Source organism: Aquarana catesbeiana, linkage group LG02 (assembly GCF_042186555.1).
Source record: "Aquarana catesbeiana isolate 2022-GZ linkage group LG02, ASM4218655v1, whole genome shotgun sequence".
NCBI classification, from domain to species: Eukaryota; Metazoa; Chordata; class Amphibia; order Anura; family Ranidae; genus Aquarana; species Aquarana catesbeiana.
Window position 1 is genome coordinate 414,643,542 of NC_133325.1, and position 17,430 is coordinate 414,660,971.

General features: G+C 39.8%; 1 protein-coding gene across 3 annotated transcripts in view; it reads right to left on the reverse strand.

Moving 5' to 3' along the window:
* Window positions 1-17,430, reverse strand: part of CSMD2 (CUB and Sushi multiple domains 2) — a 1,533,565-nt gene that overhangs the window by 579,006 nt on the left and 937,129 nt on the right. For all 3 annotated transcript variants that reach the window (XM_073615428.1, XM_073615429.1, XM_073615430.1), the window contains exon 7: window positions 7,131-7,208. In XM_073615428.1, the coding sequence (XP_073471529.1) occupies window positions 7,131-7,208 (78 nt within the window). The remainder of the gene's footprint in view (window positions 1-7,130; window positions 7,209-17,430) is intronic.

The window sequence follows — 17,430 nt, forward strand, 5'->3', positions numbered from 1 at the left end:
ATGTTACCAGTGATTTACAATAAATTAGACTTTTTTGCCTTTTTAAATATTCACCATATCCCACTCACATTGCTTGCTGAGTGCTGAATTCTCTTACTCTTCCGGCTTTTCTTTTGAATATATTCCGATATAGCGAATCCAGTTTTCCAATCTCACTACTCATTTTGCTGATGGTGCAGCACTCTAGAAGGCATGAATGTGCTATGTATGCATCAGCACTGGTCTAAGTGTGTCACACACTAGTATTTTTGGATGATGTATGGAAGAAAAGCTTTGAATATTTTAAAGATTTTGAGTTGAATAAAGAACAGGTCTACAAAGGCCTTGATGCAGTGATTCTTAACTGCTAGATAATACTTGTTCGTTAATATTCTCATTCATGAATAAATGTGTCCACTGGTTTAAAAGGGAACTTGTCACAGAAAAATATTTTCATGAACTAGCATGTGGCTAATAAGTATGCACATGTGCTAATTAATAGAGATGAAATGGTGAGGATGAACCTATTCATTGAGTCCCTAACCTAGCGCTCATATGTGGGGACGTGAACCTGTGTTGTGCTGCATTGGTCAGAGCCTTATTACAAAGCGTGTGCCTAATCACAGAATCTCTTTAGGGAGCATTACGTAACATCATATACATATACTGTAGTAGCCCCCACTCCTCATCCCATATAAAATGCTAACCTATACCTAAGAAGAAAAAAAAACACTAGGAGAAAAAAATAAAAAGTATTTACACATTGTACCTTAGTTCCTGCTCCGGTAGCTAGGGCCCCACCAACATCACTTTGCATTCCTTTGGGATCATAGGAAAGCTGAAGATTTCAAATCCCGTGAGAATGAGTTTTGGAATTCTCAGCTTTCTTAGGATCTTAGAGTAAAGTGATATCAACTTTACCTAGGTGAACAGATTGGAAATCAACATTCATGGTAAGAATTTTCCTTGTTTAAGTTTGGGTTAGCAGTCTTATGTGGAGGGCTGCTAGATAGGGGTTAGGTGATCTTTAATAAAAAGTATGCTTAATGACTAGTAAATGATAAAATATTATACTATTTACAGCGTGTTCTTTACTAAATTAGAAAAAATCACTTCAAATTAATTATTTTCTCTAGTTTCCTACTAATTTAAATAGAAGTATAAAAAACATAGGTTTCATCAACTGTAGTTAAATTAACAACCTTTGGTAAATAATTCCTAAGGCTTACAGATTTAAATTTACTTGACAAAAATAGTGCTAATAAAATTCTGGTATTCTGGAAAACTGCGTCAGAATATTGATTGGAAATTGAATGAGTGGAATAAAAGAAGAACATTGAATGGAAACATCTTATAAGTAACCAAAGGCCATGAAGCATAGCTAAGCAAATAAGTTTAACTGACTTAATCTTAGACTTTAAATGCTTGTCTAAACAGCATCAGCTTCAGTGAGCATTTAGAAAGTATTTAACAAGCTTTCAGCACATTTCTTTAACCCCTTAAGTTACCATTCAGCCCTGTAAGTATTATAGATATTAAACAAGCTTTTTGCGGACTTCACTATTTGGAAAACTTCAATAACAGTGAAGTTTAATTAAAGGCCAATGAAGCCTGATAAAAATTAGTTTAACGAGACCCTGCCAATCATTGTTAACACTTAAGCAGTCCTGCTTAAAAGAAGATATCACAAATGCTTTTGCATTGGGCAGCTGGAAAATATTCCTCTGTGCCCCTCTCTTCAAGACCGACACTTACCACCTCTGAGTCCAATGAAAATGCCTAAGTGGCCAGCAAGGGTAGTCTCAGTGAATTCAGGAAATCCAGTCCAAAAAAAAAAAAAAAGGAAAAATAGATTCGGAGAGGTGAGCAGAAGGGGTTCTCTTGCTACCATGGGTAACAGCAAGCATCTTGTGGCGTTTTATTTTGTATGAACTTAGGTTTAAACAATTCTAGATTAAAATTGAAGGGTACTTTATAAAAAACCCAAGAAAAATATGGAAGCAACCAGTGCTGACTTTTTTTTGGAAATCGCTGGTTTTTGGAAATCGCAGGCTTAAATACATTCAAAGTCACTGATCTGAAGCATATTATGCTAGTGCAAAGTCAGAATTCTTTATCCATATATATGTTCTGGGTCAGTGTCTCAGAAAGTACTGATCAACACGACACCCCTGCAATTATCACTTTCAGAAGAAGAAGTTAGCAATGGCAGCATCTACATTTTGCTCAGCACAAGTTTCCTTAGAAAGTTATATGTAAAAAGAGTGCAGCACTGAAAAAATAAAAGTGCATTCATGCGAATACAAACACATATCAAAATATACTAATATGTAGACAATCAATTGTATACAGTATATACAAAAAAACTTGTGAATAAAGTTTGAAGACACATATGCAAAATTACATCACATGTGAATAAAGTTGTTGTGCAAACAAAAAGTTCATATAAAGCTGAATTCCAGCAAAGAAAGTCCCATGGAACAAAAGAGTGTTTGAAAATGACGACCATACACTTGATGGCGTGACACCCATCACCATAATCAAAAAATGGAGGCTTACTGGAAAGCCAGGGACCCCTCTTACTCAGAGAGGTCACACAGTGCTTGGCTGGATCTATGATACAATGATAAAGAAATCTGGACGTTCCTCTCCTATGGCCATAGATGGTATACAAGCATATCTCATTTTAAGTACACAATGATGTTTATTTACTAAAGCTGGAAAGTGCAAAATCAGGCTCACTTCTGCATAGAAACCAATGAGCTTCCAGGTTTTATTGCCAAAGCTTAATTGAACAAGCTGGGGTTAGAAGCTCATTGATTTCTATGCAGAAATGAGCTGGATTTTGCACTTTCCAGCTTTAGTAAAGAAACCCCATTGTGTACTTAAAAGTGAGGTGTGTCTGTACACCAGGAGGTTCACAGCAACTCAGGATACAGGATGCAGTATTAGGAAACCTCGATACCAGAATGTTTAGGAGACAAAAGGACTCCACATAGTGTGATACTGTTGAAACATCCAGTTTATTAAACAGTACAAGTTTCATACACATGCTGCTGCACCTGCGTGATTGCTGCTTGAAACTCACAAGGAATTTATCTGTTTGATCTGTTGATTATGACATGATCATAGCTTGGACTTATATAAGTGTACTGTTTATTAAACCGGATGTTGAGACAGTATCACAATATTTGGAGTCCGTTTGTCCCCTAAACATCTGTATTTCTTTCTCAGTGGATCAGAGGTCCAACCAAGGGCTGTGCGACCTCTCTAAGAGGGGTCGTTGGCTTTCTGGTAAGCCTCCATTTTTGATTATGGTGATGGGTGTCACACTCTTTTCCTCCATGGGACTTTCTTTGATGGAATTCAGCTTTATATGAGCTTTTTGTTTGCACAACTGCTCTTTATTCACATGTGATGTCATTTTGCATATGTGTCTTCAAACTTTTTTCACAGTTATTATTACATATATACAATTGATTGTCTGCATATTAGTATATTTTGATACTTGTTTGTATTTGCACAAATGCACTTTTATTGTTTAGCGCTGCACTCTTTTTACATATTTTATCTGTGCCTGGTGTCTGGGTTATAGTGCACAGCTTCTTATTAAATTTTAGTTCCTAGCGCAGATATACCTTTTACATTTATTCTTTAGAAAGTTCGTTGAAGCTTTTGAAATGCTGTTTATATGCTTCCTGATGCCTTCAGATTAAAGTTATCTAGCTTCAATTAGGCTGTGCCTGTACTTCGGGGCCTTAGAAAATGGGCCAAGAAAAATATAAGGGCACATTAAAAAAAGGGAGTTAAATATTTTGCTATTAATTACACCACCTAATATTGTGACCAAATGCACAAAGATGTTTAATTAATCGCAGAAACACTAATGTGTGGAAAGCCACTGCAAGCACTCAAACAGCATCTTTCACTAGGCTATTTCTAGTCTACTAAAAGCTGAAACTGGTTCCTATGAGCTACAGCACCCTGGCCCCCTTTGCCCAGTGTTGGCAAATGTTGGAGATGATGGAGATTGCTTACTCTCACTTGCTCACAACATAATCAACATTGGTTATTGTTTTTTCATTTGTAACCATAGAGGTTAAGTCCACTTTCAATGGAGTAGACTCCATCCAACAGATCTGCCTGCTCAGCGGGGGATATCTTTGCTGATCCCCACTGAGCAGAAGGATTACAGGTCCGTGCCCACTCCGCTATGCAGAGCAGACACAGCCCACTGTTCTCTATGGGGTGGTCAGATGGAGATGGACTCCCTGTCCATTTCCATCCAACTATCATCCAATCCGATCCACCAGATAGATGGGGAACAGATCCCCATTCATCTGTTTTTAGCAGACCAGATCGGATTAGATGCTGGGGTGTCAGCAGACGGTGTCCGCTAACATCCATCGTTCCATAAAGAACGATGGGTAGTTCAATCGGGTCCAATCAGTCCACTGGTGTGAAAGGGGCCTAACACCTCAGCCTTGCAGCACTATGGTCCTTGGTTTGAATCCCACCAGACACTGCATGCATGAAGTTTGCATGTTATCCCTGTGCTTGTGTGGGTTTCTTTACAACAATGACATACTGGTAGGTTAATTGGCTGCTCCCAAGATGGCTGCCTCAACTCCTAAGCACTTTAGTCTCCAGGGAGAAGAGTTCTATTAAAATATACATTTAATTTAAAAAGTAAAGTAAAGTTTTAATATTTTGGCCTTGTGGAATATGAGTTCAAAAAGATGACAACGATTCAGCTTGTTACAGTTTGTGGCATTCTAGTGTGCTGGAAACCTTTTAAAAGAAAACTAAAACAAACCTGCAATTCTAACAGGCCCTGCATCTAAATAACACAGGGTAGCCAAACAGCCTAGGCTTAATTACTACATTAATTTATTTGCTATCAATCACTAAAGCTACATAGATGAAGGAAAAGGGGCAGCTTTGAGCATCTGAAAGATTGAAGGAAGAGGGAAGAGAGAAGCAGAAAACATCCGTCAGGTGCTGCTGTGTTGCCAAGGCAACTAGTCCAGGATACAGTGGCGTGTATTCACGGGGGTGAGCCTCTCTGGCATCTCTCTTCCATCCATCACTCAAAGGGTTAACCCTTAACTAGTCGGCTCCCAAACCATTCATTAGGAACAAGTGGCGCCTGTGAGGATAGCAATGCTCTGGGCAATTATTTGTATCTGGTAGGAGAAATCAAGCAACGGATGTGGCCTCTTTTATGCAAGCAAAAAGCCTTAAATCTTTTCCCTACAGTGCAAGCATTGTTAAACCTGTGGCTTCCAGACATTATCCAGGCTTATACACTCCCATATATGTTTCACCAAGGCTGTGCTATAATTATAGGAGAGAGCTTTCTAGGAAACAGGAGGCATGATACATTTGTAAGTATACGCATGTGACTTTATGCACAATGCAGTAACTCATAGCAATTACTCAAAACTATTTTTACTCATCAGTTAAAAACGTTGTTATGGGTTACTGCACTTTAAGCATTATCGCTGTTATTTGGAATTCTTTTTTGAAACATTTGGGGCCAGGCAATATAAACATTAAAGAGCCATTTACATTTGTGCAGTGCTTTAATGCATGTGCATTGTATTAGGACAGCCCATTAAAAATAACGTGTTACCAACATGCTAAACAGATCCAAAAACTGGACGTGCCACAAAACTTGACATAATGCAGTATAGTGCATTGTAGCAAGCTAAAACACATGTGCGTTGCCTTAGTGCATTGTGGTGCCATTCAAAATGACGTGCACCGCAATGTGTTTTTGCAATTCTGCCTTCAGAAGAAAGTGAAAATAGTTTACAATGCCTGTAGCAAATATAGCACTTCTGTCACTCCTTTCATGTGAGTTATTTCTCTAAATGGTGATTGCTTTAGATAACACCCTCACTTTTCTATACTTACATTGCCTTGCATTCCCTCTATTAAAGAGGAGGCTAATTAGTTCTCACATTGAAACATTTTCTAGTGTGACAAGATTCACTCCATTTGTGCTGTGTCTCCTTAACCTCGCGTGTCTTCTTGCTCTTCAGTTTCCAAACTGCAAACTTTTAAGCTGTCCTCACTCAGCATCTCAACAATGACTGGAGCAAATGGAAAATCTGAGGGATTTGCTGTTGACCTTTCCCAGATAAGACATGTGAATAATGTGCAGTGTCCTTTACACAGGGATATTGCTGATTTTATTCCAGCCAACAATATCCTTTCTGCTGCCCAGGACAGAAATTATTAGCTCCAAGTGAGCAGGTGCGCTAGAACAACCAAAAAGCTTGTGTAAACAAGATACAAAGGGAAATAAAAAAATATATAAAAAAATAAAAACATGCATCTGCGGCTACAATATAAGTATGTTTCTTACTATTATTTACAAGCTGTTTATGGAACTACAAACATAACAAGCTTCTACCTATCTACATATCTATCAGATGTATTCAATAAAGAATGAGAAGAGTAGTTATGATACGCAAAGTGCAGAAACCTAGAGCAGCCAACTGGATCGCATTGATCAGATTATAATAATAAGCTTATTGAGAGCTTTGGGTAGCTGCACATCACTTGATACTCTTTTTATTGTCTTTCTGAATACAGCTGTATATAAACTTTTTTGAGGCATTGCATGTTAGGCGTTGCATGCAGCATCTTTAAAATCATTCACATTTACAAAGAACCGAATAAACTGTAAACCAACGTTTACAGCTGCAGTATGAATAAATGATCTCGGTAGAGTATTCGTCTACTTGTGCTCCAAGCTAGAAGCCCTCAAAAATGCCTGGTATCATTTGGACCTCACATACTGAGCTCCATTCCATAATTTATGTATCCACCAATACAGGACAATATGTGGATATAAGTCTTTGTAGCTTCCAGGAATGCTGGTACTGTAACGTTTACTTAAAATATTTCTATTTAACATCTATGTTCTTCTCTGTTCTTGCGTGCTGTATTACATGGTATACATAGTCCTATTTGTTTTAGTTCTGGGAAAACAAGGAAGTGTTAAAGCATCCCCCACCCACCCTCAGTTAGGTGCCTATGAGCAGTGAAAGGAGAGCCATCAAACCACTGTTGAGTATGCAGGATGTATGGTGGGATAATGGCAATGCATGAAGGTGTAGTAATTGGTTTTAAACACTTACACACTGAAGTCTTCTGGTTGCTGTCCTTGTTGGGGAGTAGCTTGACTCCTCTAGATTTCATCTCCATTTGTTTTTTCACTGGAAGGATTTTGACAATGTACGCATTAGCTTTATAACTAACTCCTCTAAATACCCAAATTACCTGTACTGTAAACCCAAAAACCAATGTACACATATCTCAAAAGAAATAAGCAGTTGCCTCACTTTTCTTAATTTTCATTAAACCTATTGTATATTATTGTACAAAACATAATTAAAAAAAAAACAATGGTACATTAAAGCAAAATATAACCAACTCATATATAATTTCTTAAATTCACACTGTTTGATGAAAAGACACATATTGGTTTGTGTCCAGGCACAAATATGTTAATTGGGCATGTCTTTCTTTACAGATATAGATTCTCACATCCGATGGGATTCCACGCTCTGTAGATTAGGTTTAATGCATAAACTAAAGTACAGGTCAAAACACATTTATATGTGTAGATTTGGCATTTAAAAATTATTTTCATTCCACATTTCTGACAGTCATAGTCCATAATCTTGAAACCTCAAATGTGAAATAAGTTGTCCCAGTGAAGCTCATTATGAAGTGAGAGAAGAGCGCAAGAGAGGTCTATAACCTCCAATGTACAACTACAGTAAATAATAATACATACAAATAAACCTTTATTCATTTGCCGTATTAACCTTTCTCAATATATGCTAGATGCTAACTGAAAATAATGATCAATTAAAAAAAAATAACAGCAAAACACATTAATGTATACAATATCTTTTAGACTATATTTATAGGTTGTTGATTTAGGCATAGGTATGGGATCACTTGTCCAGAACCTTGTATAATAAATTATTATATTGTTACCCTTCTATAAAAATGCTATACACACAGGCATTTTTTCTTACTAAAATTATGATGAATATAAGCTGTGATGGCACCTAATGTAATCTACTGTATGCAAGTAAATTCAGATTTCTAAACAGAAGCATTTTATGGAAATAAAACAGATCCTATAGTTGAATTTAATTGGTATACATGAAGGGATCATGCTCTATAACCTAGTCAACATCCGCCATTGTAGTATGCTATTATTGTTTACGCTCTGCAGTGTATTAAAAGAGATGTATGGGAATCATTTTTTTAAAATCATACTTACATAGGACAATTTTTTTTTAAATCATACTTAACTAGGAGTATGCAGCACCGGTCCCCTGCTGGCTCTAACACTGAGAACTGAGCGATCAAACACAGCCGACCCCTCGGTTCTCAGAGCACCCTGAGCAGAGAGCTGCTGACTGTCAGTCAGCAGCTCTCTGCTCTGCCCCTCCCCTGTGCACGATCACTGGAGCACTGGAGCACTTGGCTGTGGAGGGGGCGGGGAGTGGCCAGCTCAGGCTCTCACTTAGAGGCTGAGCCGGGTGCAGGTTCAGGCATGTGGATGGATCCTGACAATATAATCGCGATCTTGCCCGAGCCCGGACCGGCTCTGTAATGTCAGTTGACAGTGGGCTTCAGCCCGCTGTCTGATGAAAACGGGTAACAGGAGTGCAGAACTAAATGACGTCAGGACACTGCAACGTGTCGACCGCGCCCATCTTTGTGGTTGGAAACAAATGCTACCTTATACAGACTGCTGCTTTTGAACATGCCTGTTTTTATCTGTTAAAATGTGAGTACCCAGGATATTTTTTTAAATTAATGTGATCCTGGTTTTAAAGTACTACACCATGAGGAGTTCCTTTTTTGTATCTTATGCATGGACCTCTGAATATTCATCCGGTGAGACTACAAGACCCAGCTATAATCCTCATGAAATGGTTTTGTGGCTCTGTGGATTTATCATGCTAGTCTGACCACCTGTAATTTAGTGGTCCATTCTTTTTGGTAAGAGGCCTAGTGTATTGATGTTTGGTGGAGGATAAGTTTGTGCTCACCTAATTGTGTCTCTGTCTACACCATGGGTGGTTCCAGTTTTTTTCCCTGAACAAGGACTTTATCCTAAACACTATGGACTTTTACCTTTAATGTTATGCTCGTAGCAGAGTTAGGTTTTAAAAAAAATATGCCAAGCTTTGAACCTCTCACGGAGCACTGTTCAATCAATCACCCGAAAATGCAAAGAGTATGGCACAACTGCAAACCTTCCAAGACACGGCCATCCACCTAAACTGACAGGCCGGGTAAGGAGAGCATTAAGCAGAGAAGCAGCCAAGAGGCCCATGGTAACTCTGGAGGAGCTACAGAGATCCACAGCTGAGGTGTGTCATTAATTGCCAGTAATACCTTCATGCCCTGTCTGTTTGTTTGTTTACCTGGTCTGTGTGTCAGCCTTGGGCCTGCACTCTCACACCTGCATGGTCAAGTAATCTTCCCTCAGCGTGGCTCCACCCTAGCCTCTACAGGATACACTATTTTACACTGTGCTGTTCAAGCCTGCCTTGCCCGAGCAATATTGTGTGTTTGGTTTCCTGTCTCCTGCTTGCTGCGTGCTCTACGTCTGCTTCTGTTACCGATCTTGGCTTGTTCTTTGACTATTCCTGCCTGCTTATTACCCTGACCTTTGGCGTGTTCTCTGTTTATCCTTGTCTACTAGTTGCCCCAACCTTTGGCTTATCTCCTGACTATCCCTTGTTGTCCTGGGCTGCTGCTTCCTCTCTATCCTCCTGTAGCCTACCATGAGCGTGAGCTGGGAGACCTTGGGGGCTGCGACCTGAAGCCAGTTGCAGCGCAGTCCATCCTCACCAATAGAGGCTCTGGTGAACACCTGCTGGCTCTTAGACTCCGCGCCCTGGGGAATCGTATACTCTAACTCCCAGTGGGATCCGTGTTGGTAATCCAGCGAACCTGCTTTTCTGAACCACCCAGAGTTCCATCTGCAGCAGTCAGCCATAGGGTCCACTACCTTAGTGGTGCACTCCTGACCCCAACGGTTTGCATCTGTCACCTGGCCTCATGTGACCTGACAAGGTGGGAGAATCTGTCCACAGGACAACTATTACTCATGCACTCTACAAATCTGGCCTTTATGGAAGAGTGGCAAGAAGAAAGCCATTGTTGAAAGAAAGCCATACAAAGTTCCGTTTGTGAGATGCCATGTGGGGGACACAGCAAACATGTGGAAGAAGGTGCTCTGGCCAAATGTGACCAAAATTGAACTTTTTGGCCTAAAAGCAAAGCACTATTTGTGGCGGAAAACTAACACTGCACATCACCCTGAACACCCCATCCCCACCGTGAAACATGGTGGTCATAGCATCATGTTGTGGGGATGCTTTTCTTCAGCAGGGACAGGGAAGCTGGTCAGAGTTGATGGGAATATGGATGGAGCTGAATACAGGGCAATCTTAGAGGAAAACCTGTAAATTTTCCATATTTTGTCAGTAAAATGCGGGAAGTTGGCAACCCTGGTGACAGCTGTTATATAGCTGAGGGCGGGGCCACCCGGTGACATAAACGGGTGACTGGTCTGTAAAAGACTTAAGACTGGGGCAGAGGTTCACCTTCCAGCAGGACAATGACCCTAAACATACAGGCAGAGCTATAATGGAATGGTTTAAATCAGTGGTTCTCAAATCCAGTCCTCAGGACCCACCAACAGGCCAGGTTTGCAAGATACATCACAGGTGATATCACTTGATGCTCAATGATTGCAGTATTCTAGTCTGCAACTCCCCAAGGTAGTACTTAAAATCTGGCCTGTTGGTGGGTCCCAAGGACTTGAGTTGAGAACCACTGGTTTAAATCAAAGCATATTCATGTGTTAGAATGGCCTGGCCCAGTCAAAGTCCAAACCTAAATCCAATTGAGAATCTGTGGCAAGACTTTAAAATTGATATTCACAGATGCTCTCCATCCAGTCTGACAGAGATTGAGTTATTTTGCAAAGAAGAATGGGCAAAAATGTCACTCTCTAGATGTGCAAAGCTGGTAGAGACACCCCCAAAAAAGACTTGCAGCTGTAATTGCAGCAAAAGGTGGTTCTACAAAGTATTGACTCAGGGGCTGAATACAAAAGCAGGACACACTTTTTACATATTTATAAGTTAAAAATTTTGAAAACCATTTATAATTTTCCTTCCACAATTATGCACCACTTTGTGTTGGTCTATCACATAAAATCCCAATAAAATACATTAACGTTTTGGGTTGTAACACGACAAAATGTAGAAAATGTCAAGGGGTATGAATACTTTTTCAAGGCACTGTATATTTTAAGGACTATATTCATATGGAAATTTTACTATGAGGATTTGTGAGATTGATTGTGATTGTTAATTAGAAACCTATTGATTGTGTTCACTCCTAGAACTTTTTAACTAGGAGGGTCACTTTATATTAATTATTACATTTTTTTATTAGTATTAATATAGTGTTCACAGGACACAGCGTGACACAAATATTATTTCATTTGATATTTGACTCTCCCTGCCCTATATTCTTGAAGCTTTTCCCAGACGCAGATAGGAGAAATCAAACACCCAGCTTAGGAAGCCCTGACCAGACAGAAATGCGCGGCACAAAAATTATTTAATTATTTATCACACAGAACATATGGGATTATTATTATATTATTATTATACAGGATTTATATAGCGCCGACAGTTTACACCGCGCTTTACAACATTGTGTTAAGTGTTTGTCTAGATGAGAGTCAAGTATCCAGTTATAAAAATGTATCATGCCCCAGCCAATCCCTGGAAGGAGGCATCCAGAAGGTGTCTAGGGAGGTTAAAACTATTTGGGAGGCCTGGGCAGAGTGTTCTTCCTTTGATTGAAGGTTCCTATTCTCCTGGGGCTGCTGCCCCCGGGAGGCAGCTAGAGTGTGCTGAAGAATTGCAGTTTGGGCTTTAGCAGATGTTGGGCTGAGGGCCTGGTGCAGATTACTAAAATAATTTTCCTGGAGGGCACTCTTCTGAAGTCCTGGTCTGGAGAAGGATCTTTTAAATCACTCAGTGAGCAAATACCTGTAGAAGCTGAGTGGCAGTCAGTTCCTGAGACATTGTGAGTAAGGCCTACTACGGGGCTTTTATGTGTGTTTGCAACTATAAGGATTTGTTCTAGAAGTTTGTCCTCCTATTTATTGTTTTGGAGTATCCTGCTTAACCCCTATCCTGCTTCAAGGTTTTCAGCAACAATTGCCTAAAAAGACATCCCCGTCGATTGAGCCTGAATTGTCAGTGTGCATAGAATTGTGCTTGTGACTGGCAGCCTCTGTACTAGCTAGGGAAACCTGGGGGAATCTACAGCAGCCCCTCCGGGGGGTGAGAGCTACAGCTCCTAAATAGTATGAAGAACATTTACAATTATAATTTTCTGTATACCTAACCATAGTTTTATTCACTGAGGAGTGTACTCTAGAAACGTTAGTTTTTACAATTTTAATGACCTATTGAGGTATCCCATGGCATATGTACATGCTTTGGCTATGACAGTACGAAGACAAGCAGTTACCTATAGCAATTAAACCAGCAGTCCCATGCAGTCAAATCAATCAAAGAGGGATACTGCATTTGTACCTTTATTTTTACTTAAATGAGGACTATAATGATCCCCTGTTTAACTAAGTTTCATCTACCGGTATGTATCCATAATAATTTACTATTATCATGACAGGAATAGTTCATTTAATTCATTTAACACCACTTTATAGGAAAATCAACCGGTCGTAGGGTTTAAGCTGACCCTTGCACATAGTGAGTCTCAGTGACTATACTAGCATATTTTCTTATTAAAAGCATTGCCTTCTAATCCATTTTTTCAGCAGCTGCCAAGAAAACGCTGCAATCACTTTGGCAGCAAATTCTCTGCTATTACACGTTTTTAATGCAGTGAATAGCTGAAGTGGCTAGAATTGTATCCTTTGTAGCACTCTGTCCCTCTGTTAGTCTTCCAAACACACTAGAGGAACCTACAAGGACTCTCATTGTGTTTAGCCAACTGGTTTCCCAAAAGTGGCCATATGAAAAAAAGAGCACAGACCAATAAAACATCCACCCTGTTGATCAACCAATAAGATTTTGTAATGAGTTTGCTGCGGGTTGCACAAATGTACAATGCTGGGAGACTCCCTGCAGGAGGATTTAATACCTTGAAAGCATAACAAGGGCTGAAAATATATTAAAATCTGAATCATTACTGATGTAAAGGACACACTGGGGATATTCTAAGTGTTTCTGTGCAGATTGTTCTACCAGCGGCAATAAGGAAGAAAAAAAAAAAAAAAAGAATGTAGCTAAAATACCCTACTAATTCACATAAATGAAATCCTTCATCTATAATTTATATGGCCAGCTTTTTATATCTAATTAAACAAAAGCAGGACCAAAACAAATAAGTAAAATCACATTATGTTCACCTATTCCCTAAACACATACACATAATAGGTGAGAATTTTCTGAACCTCTGGTGTTTTAGTGGTCTTTAAAAAGGAAGAATTTGCTTGTATAGACATACAGCAGGCACAGTCAGCGTCCTTTATCTAAATCTCACACTGTCATGATATTAGGCTCTGCCTCCAGAAGATACTGTACCTTTGATAATCTCATGCAAGACATATCGTAAACCATTCCGAAATCTGATGGCCCATGGGCATTATTAATTAGGATGCATTTCAAGCAGGTGGCAACAAATAGGATTTGGGTTTTAATATGGGATTACATGCACTGGTTCTAGCTGAACATTAATCTGTTGAGTCGGCCTAAGCAGAAGAGGCATTTACACTGATTTCAATCGTGCTGTTTTCACCCTGTCTTTATGTTTCTTGGGGCACTACAACCTGTTTTATGAAGCCTAATGAACCACACTGCTCCGAGACCTAGTACATAATATCTGTTCCTGTGGCTCCTACCCTAAAGATAAGAAACGTGTGTACGTGTCCATTTTGCCACTATTCACATTGGCCTGGCAATGGATCTGTTTAAGCTACAAATCTTGTTTCGCTGCTCTTAGTGTGCCATAAGCTTAACAGAGTTGATTTATACCTCTTTTGCTTTGTTTTAGCAAATGGAAAAAAGTACTTTCCCCTAGTGTTTTAAGGCTTATGCTTACAGGTCAATATAGATCAGCTGTAGATGTTGCACATGTGCAGGCGAGCCCATAGGTGCTTTACAGGACATTGATAAAAGGAGGTATAAGACTAGTCACAATTTGTCTGAACCATTTGTTTTCATTGATCAGATCTTAGAGTTGTTGATTTCAGCACAGGAAAGGCAGTTATACTTACAACAGTTTTGATGTTTGACACAGGTAAATACAACTGTTTAGGAGGAGTACAGTTAGCTAATTTGGGGGGGGGGGGTAGATGATATGTTAAGTTGAAATTTGCATACAGTATGCAGACTTTTTATCTATCAAAGGATTTAGCCAATTTTTTTACTCATGCACCTTGGCTAGACAACACAGCCAGAAAAGGTGACACCACTGTTATGCCCTGTACACACGATCGGACATTCCGACAACAAAATCCATGGATTTTTTCCGACGGATGTTGGCTCAAACTTGTATCGTATAAACACGGTCACACAAATCTTGTCTTAAATTCCAAACGTCAAGAACGCAATCCAAACGTCAAGAACGCAATGATGTACAACATGTACGACGAGCCGAGAAAAATGAAGTTCAATAGCCAGTGCGGCTCTTCTGCTTGATTCCGAGCATGCGTGGAACTTTGTGCGTCAGAAATTGTGTACACACGATCGGAATTTACGACGACAGATTTTGTTGTCGGAAAATTTGAGATCCAGATCTCAAATTTTGTGTGACGGAAATTCTGATGGAAAATGTCTGATGGAGCCTACACACGGTCAGAATTTCAGACAAAAGGCTCCCATCGAACATTTTCTGTCAGAAAATCCGACCGTGTGTACGAGGCATTAGAGTATATACATTGCTGTCACCTCCAGTCCTGCAGTCAGATTAAACAACAAAGAGCAACAACATGCTGATCAACCCTCAGCTCTGCTCTTTTTTTTTCTGTAAGCATGCTCCCTGTCATATCTGTTGCTTTGCAAAGGATAACAGCTGGCTGATATCAAGATAGATTCAGATGCTTTGGCTAATTATAAATGAAAACACCTTTAAAATTGTTTTAAAGTAATGCAGTTTCATATAAATGGTGTGTTTTTATATCTGCCTAAAGTTCGGCTTTAGCCTGGGTTCACACTATTGCGAACACAGACATCGCATGTGATTCACACTGCATTGCTGTGCCGATCACATGTGATGTCTATGCACTGCAAATTCAGTCATACAGTTTGCATACATACTAGGGGGAGTACAACTGGCGGGATCCATAGTGGAGAAGGATCTGGGAGTTTTGGTAGATCATAAGCTCAATAATAACATGCAATGCCAAGCTGCGGCTTCCAAAGCGAGCAAAGTCCTTTCTTGTATTAAGAGAGGTATGGACTCCAGAGAGAGAGATATCATTTTGCCCCTGTACAAATCATTAGTAAGACCTCATCTGGAATATGCAGTTCAGATTTGGACACCGGTTCTCAAAAAGGATATCGGGGAACTGGAGAAAGTGCAGAAGGGCAACTAAACTGATAAGAGGCATGGAGGAGCTCAGCTATGAGGAAAGATTAGAGGAACTGAATTTATTCTCTCTTGAGAAGAGGAGATTAAGGAGGGATATGATCAACATGTACAAATACATAAGTGGTCCATATTGTGAACTTGGTGTTGAGTTCTTCACTTTAAGGTCATCACAGAGGACAAGGGGGCACTCTTTATAACTGGAGGAAAAAAGATTTCATCTCCAAATACGGAAAGGCTTCTTCACAATAAGAGCTGTGAAAATGTGGAATAGACTCCCTCCAGAGGTGGTTCTGGCCAGCTCAGTCGATTGCTTTAAAAAAATGTTTGGATTCTTTTCTAAATGTACACAATATAACTGGGTACTAACATTTCTAGGCAAGTTGCTGCAGGAAAAATCCTCTTGAGGGATCAGGAAGGATTTTTTTCCCCCGCTGTAGAAAATTGGATCATGCTTTGCTTTGGTTTTTCCGCCTTCCTCTGGATCAACTGTGGGTGAAGGATTGTGTATATGGGATTGTATTTTTTTTTGGTTGAACTAGATGGACATGTGTCTTTTTTCAACCTGACTATGTAACTATATGACTATGTATGGTTCAACTCGCATTGGATTCGCACGAAAATGCTGCAGGAACATTTTTTTTCCTACACTGAAATCAGATCACATGGGTGTTCACACCCATGCGATCCGATTCCTGTCCGAATTGACAGTTCACCCGGCGATCTGCGAACCAATCTGGGGGGTGTCATTAACTTTGTATTGACACCTGCAGCGGTTCGGAGAGGGCCATGTGAACTGCCCATGCAGGAGATGCGATGCGGGAACCTGCACTGGAATCGCTCTGGTTCCCGCATCACAATAGTTTGAAACAGGGCTTAAGGTGATGTTAAAAGTTAGGTGTTAGGGTTAGGTTATGTGGTGATTTTCAGGGTTAGCTAAAGTGTATTTCTTCTTTTGTAGCCAAATTAGGATAACACCTACTTTCAATTTGTTATATGTTCCCATTCACATAGCATAACACATTTACTAAAATATTTAAAAAAATACAGCTTACCTTTTTTAGATGCTCTTTTCTGGAAACTCCACAGCTTAAAACATTCTGTTTAGTTCTCTATGTCTATGATGGGACTGGGGAGCTGTGCTTGCCATAATTAACTCTGTCTGTACTGTGCTGGCAGATCTCATTATCAGCTGTAAACTAGATTGGAACACTGTCTGTCCTAACAAAGGATTAAAGCTTTAGAAGCTGTGCTTCTCCATTGTATGTTATTGAAGGGAAACCTAGGCAGTTCTAAGCCTTTCTAGTGAAACAAACTTACTCTGAACTTGTTAAGAAATGACATAAAGCCTTCTTCTAAGAAAAACCCAAATGTAAGAATGGTCTTTTATTTATTTATCGATTTTCAGTATGCTGTGTAAGGCTGGGTTCACACTATGCAATCCTAGACATCACATGTGATTCACACTGCATTGCTGTGCACATCACATGCGATGTCTGGGCGATGTGAATTCAGCCATACAGTTTGTATAGCTGAAATCGCATTGCATTCGCACCAAAATGGTGCAGTACCCTTTTTTGGTCTGCACTGGAATCGCATTGCATGGGTGTTCAGACCCATGTGATCCGATTCCATAGTACGCACTGCGTTCTGCAAACCGATTTGGGGGTGTAATTAACTTTCTATTGACACCCGCAGCGATTCACAGATGTCAGTGTGAACTGCTTGCGAGTAAGATGCAATGCAGGAACTCGCACAGGA